At 41.8% G+C, this 4,434-nt stretch overlaps 1 protein-coding gene across 1 annotated transcript in view; it reads right to left on the bottom strand.

Moving 5' to 3' along the window:
• Window positions 1-1,108: 1,108 nt before the first annotated feature.
• Window positions 1,109-4,434, bottom strand: part of APPL2 (adaptor protein, phosphotyrosine interaction, PH domain and leucine zipper containing 2) — a 30,290-nt gene continuing 26,964 nt past the window's right edge. Inside the window, exons 16-20 of the mRNA XM_010015965.1 lie at window positions 3,696-3,870; window positions 3,008-3,044; window positions 2,735-2,875; window positions 2,009-2,056; window positions 1,109-1,237 (exon numbers count right to left, since the gene is read on the bottom strand). Coding sequence (XP_010014267.1) covers window positions 1,109-1,237; window positions 2,009-2,056; window positions 2,735-2,875; window positions 3,008-3,044; window positions 3,696-3,870 — 530 coding nt within the window. The remainder of the gene's footprint in view (window positions 1,238-2,008; window positions 2,057-2,734; window positions 2,876-3,007; window positions 3,045-3,695; window positions 3,871-4,434) is intronic.

Genomic DNA, 4,434 nt, shown 5'->3' with positions numbered 1-4,434 from the left:
CAAATGTTTGTTTTGTTTGTTCTTGCAAAGTACCATTTCTCATGTTTTCAGGTTAAACAGGAAGGGGGGAAAAAGTAAACTTTTATTAGCCAAATCTGTCTAGTGTCTAATTTCAAGAAGACTAGAATAGACTCAAATAGACTATGAGACTAGTCAGTATATTGTAGACTTACAATCTAGCATTTTATTGCTCCATTTCTCCAAAACCAAAGATTGCTGGTAGACTCGGCTGTTGCATATCACCATAATGTCAAAAATACAAAGAATTCTTCTTATAAAAGTACTTACTTGTCCTACAGTCACCACCTCTGGCAACTTAACTTTGAAGAAACCTAACCATAGAAACAACTGCACACAACTAACATGCCCCCTTCGCTGACTACTCCTGCTCTTTTGCATGTCAGTGGTATTTAGAATAATAAATCAAGGATGTAAATTCTGTCCATTATTTAATTACAGATGGTGTGAGTGTGGTCCCACAGAAGGTAAGAGTAGGCACTTAGATTTGTTTTGTAAGCTTATTCTAGATGCAATATAAAAATAATTATATTAATAGGAAAAATTTAGTGTTTAACAAACTGTTCTGTAAATAGGCTAGCACAAAAGAGAAATCTTGTTACACTTAAAACTAGACTAAAAATAACTTCATCTGAAAATTAAAGTAAATAGTGCATTTTTAGCCTTCATTCAGATGCACATCATCATGCAAACTATGGAAATTGACTATGGTGGGGAAGTTGAGGCTGGGTAGTTGTTGAAGGAGCTGATGCTTGCACTGATTTCAGTGGAACTGTAGACTGCTGGCCAGGTCAAGGTGAAGCAGCGTTGATCACCCTTTGTGGCTGACAGCGGTGCTGTCCCAGCTGCCAGCAGCAAGGGGCTAATGCTGAAACATTCCCAAAGCTTCCAGGCACATCTCCACCCTGCACATTCGCAGATGCGCAAGTCCTGCTGCTGTTCCACTACAAATCCTGAGGAAGCTCCAGTGCAGACACCCCACTCCCCGCAGTGGGAAGATGGGTTCTGGCCGCCTGTGTGCATGATGGCTGAAAACATGGTCCCTGCTGCTCCTGCTCCCAGCCAGGCTGCAGGAAATGACAAGAGTTTGTTACGCTTCTGATTCCTCCCCTTCCTCACGTATGGCTCCATCCTCTTCTGACTCATCATTCAGAAGAAGGAACTTCCCATCATTTGTTAATGGCACAGACTTCATTAGCTGAGCTAGTGCTTCTGGATCCTGAAAGGGAAAAAACAAGGGAGTTCAGCAGGCTCCAGCACTCCTTGAGGAGAAGCACACACTTCTCCCAGCACTTCTGGGTAAAGTTTTGCAACTCTTTTATAACAACCTTTAGACTAAAGGTTTGAAACTTAAACAAGCCCTTTTGGTTCAGATAAACCCACCCCTTGAGTATGTGAGGGGAAAAAAAACATTCATTCACTTTGAGCTTTTATTTTGCTGCTCTTATCTGGCATTGCTAGAATTATTGAAAAACAAGGGGTAAATAACTGACTACGTTAATTATTATACCTGTGCTTATGGCCTGTGACTAAAAGCTCATTCCCCAGCTGTCCTGAAATCTTAGCAGTAAAAATACATAGCATGTGTTGATGTATTAGTGTCACATCTTTCTATAGATAAAATTTCTCTAGGAGGGGTTAACATTGCGATTCATTTTCAGTGGAAAAACACTCTACCCCACAGCGTTTGGGGTTTTTTGACAACTTCGCTCACAGCTTCCATTCCAACATGGAACAACTGAATTTGTATAGTTCTGAATCTGATTTAGGGTGGCAAAATGTTATCTCTAACCAAGCTACTGCAAAGTCAAACTGAGTTTATTTTCCCGTGAACTACCCAGGGGCTGTGTTAAATAGGGTGCTCAGAACTTTGTCATTAGGAGGAATTGCAGTTCTCCTTTCTTAGACACACCAGAGGTACTTAGAGGGTGCAACCAAAAGCAGAATAGGATGTATCACAATGTGGACATGGAGAATGAAACAAACTTACCTTCTTTGCCTCAATGATTTCTTTTCCCAAGCTAATGGCATAGCAAATCTGTAACAAACAAAAAAAGAACTATACCTAAAGTTCAGGTTTGGGGTTGGTTTGTTTCTTAACTGGGACTAAAACACAGATGTGCACACCTAGTCCTAAATACAGGTCTAACAGCAGAGGTGGAATACCTCTTCGCTATGCTAACTACATTAAGACTACCTTGCATTCTGCTTCAGAGCTCACTTAGGGTGGTAAATCATTGTACTCAGTTTTACTCACTAAACTTTATTTCCAAACCCAGGGGATCTTTCCAGTGCATGTAAGAGTAGTGTTAAGACATAAATTCTCCAGCACATTCCTTATTTCTAGTAGTCTGTTGTTATCCCGTGCAGCATGTTGTTTCACCACACCTAATGGTGTTAGCACGAACAGCTGCCCTGTCTTTTGAAAGCTTTACAAACATGCATGTCTTAACATGAGCTGATGTTCACACTTCTTGCTGCTGCTGCTTGGTACATGCTTCCCCCTCTCTCTCACTGCTGGTGTGAGCAATCACATCCTTTCCTCCTTGTGGCACATGCTGCTGCAGCATCTATATGCTATCACCATGTTAAAGCATGTTTTCTTGGCAAGAAACTGAGCTGCTCTTGCTTCCGTAGCACTGTTTCCCAGATGTGTAAGCCAAGAAGCCCAAGACCTCATTTCTAAATTAAGAATTTTATTAAATCTTATGCAAACCTTTTCCCCTTCTGTGTTGCTCTCAAAAACATACGCGCTCATGGACTCTTCTCCCACCGGCTCACTGAGGTGGACCACAAAGCCAATCAGTCGCCTGTTATCCTGATGAGCAGCAAACTGTGTCACAGTGGGGAGGTCAAACTGGAAAAGTGTCATAAAGGATTTAGTTATTTTAAATCAGAGTACGGTCAGCTTGGTCAAGAGCTCAAGTTCATGTGACTTGAGTATTCAGTGCTGTGGTAGAAAACCAGGTTCAAAACAGAAGTTACTTACACTTGTTCGTGTAACTTGGGTCTGAGGATCTATTAACCTGCAATTGGGTGTAGGGACAAAAAGACACAGATTATTTTAGAGTGATTGTTAGTCATTTCAAAGTGCTGTATAATAAAAAGGCAACTGCTGTAGCAGTTTTACAGACGAGGAAACGTGCACAGAATCAAGTGCTTTATCAGTGATCCCAAGTTGGTCAATGGCAACATTCAGGCTCTAGACCCTGACTCCCACGTGCCTGACTTGTGTAGGTCACAGTATCTTTCTGAAGCACTGATCTGGTAAGCACCCTGCCTGCACGGGCTACCACACTGGATGTAAAGACACACCAGCTAAAGTAAAGATCTTGCTTCAGCACATTCTGCATTGACAAGACCATCCCCAAGACAGCAATGGCTCTCTTGCTGTTACTACAGGTAAGGAGAAAGCATCTTCAGTGCTCAGTCTTTTTTTGCATCTTTATCCTTGTGGAACCTTGTAGCCCCACTGCATCCCCTAAGTTTGGTAGGATGTTCTTAGAACTTTCTAGATACTACAGAGTAAGAAAAAGACACATTTTTAAAAAGTAATCTTAGGATCTTGCTCTCTCAAAGGGTGTGTATTTCTTGGGAAGACAAGCCCCAAAATACTTTACTAATCACAAGTTGTATGAAAAGAATAGGACATTGACAAGTTGAAGGTTTCACAGTACCTCAGGTTCTTGCTGGTGACCATGAGATGGGATTCAGTCATACGGAATATGTTGTGGATGGCACGAGCAGCTAATACTTGTCTCATCGCTTCATAAATCACCTCACTTGTGGCATCTGACTGAACAGCCATAGAGCCTAAAAACCGAACTATGAACATCTGCTGCAAGAGTGAATCTGGAAGACAAAGGGCATGATTTGCTTTGCTGTGCTGCCTCCATTTTCCAGCAGCTGACGTTATTTATGAAATAATTCTTTTTCACTTAAGAAACTCAACAGTAAATCCTGTGGGTGGTGAATGCTGTGAGCGGTGACTTCCTGCTGTGAGCCAGGCAGGGCCCTGACCCAGTTTTAAACAGTGCTTGAACTGGCAGCAAGTGTGTGTGTGTGTCAAATCACAGTTGCTTGGAAACTCTCAAAGTGTAACTAGTCCTTTATGCCTTATTTGATTAGTTAGTAAAGTTTACTTGCCTGTCTTATCAGGTGCATGTAAACCGTGATAAACTTACCACTGTGCACAAGCCTTGGCTTCCATCAGATTAACTGTTATCTTTAAACCTTGTGCATTCCTCACCTTCTTCTGTATCCTTCTGACCTCCCATGCAGCTGGGTCTAATGAGGTTGTCATTAAATTTTACCCTGCTCATTGACTATCACAAGAAGACTCCTACTTGCAGCTCAGTACCTATTATGTGATAAGGCCACCATTTGATCAGGCTCCTGTTATGGTTGGCAGTGAGG

Source organism: Nestor notabilis, unplaced genomic scaffold (genome assembly GCF_000696875.1).
Source record: "Nestor notabilis isolate BGI_N333 unplaced genomic scaffold, ASM69687v1 scaffold13176, whole genome shotgun sequence".
NCBI classification, from domain to species: domain Eukaryota; kingdom Metazoa; phylum Chordata; class Aves; order Psittaciformes; family Psittacidae; genus Nestor; species Nestor notabilis.
The sequence above is the reverse complement of the archived record's forward strand: the minus strand, read 5'-3'. Positions and strand labels throughout refer to the sequence as shown.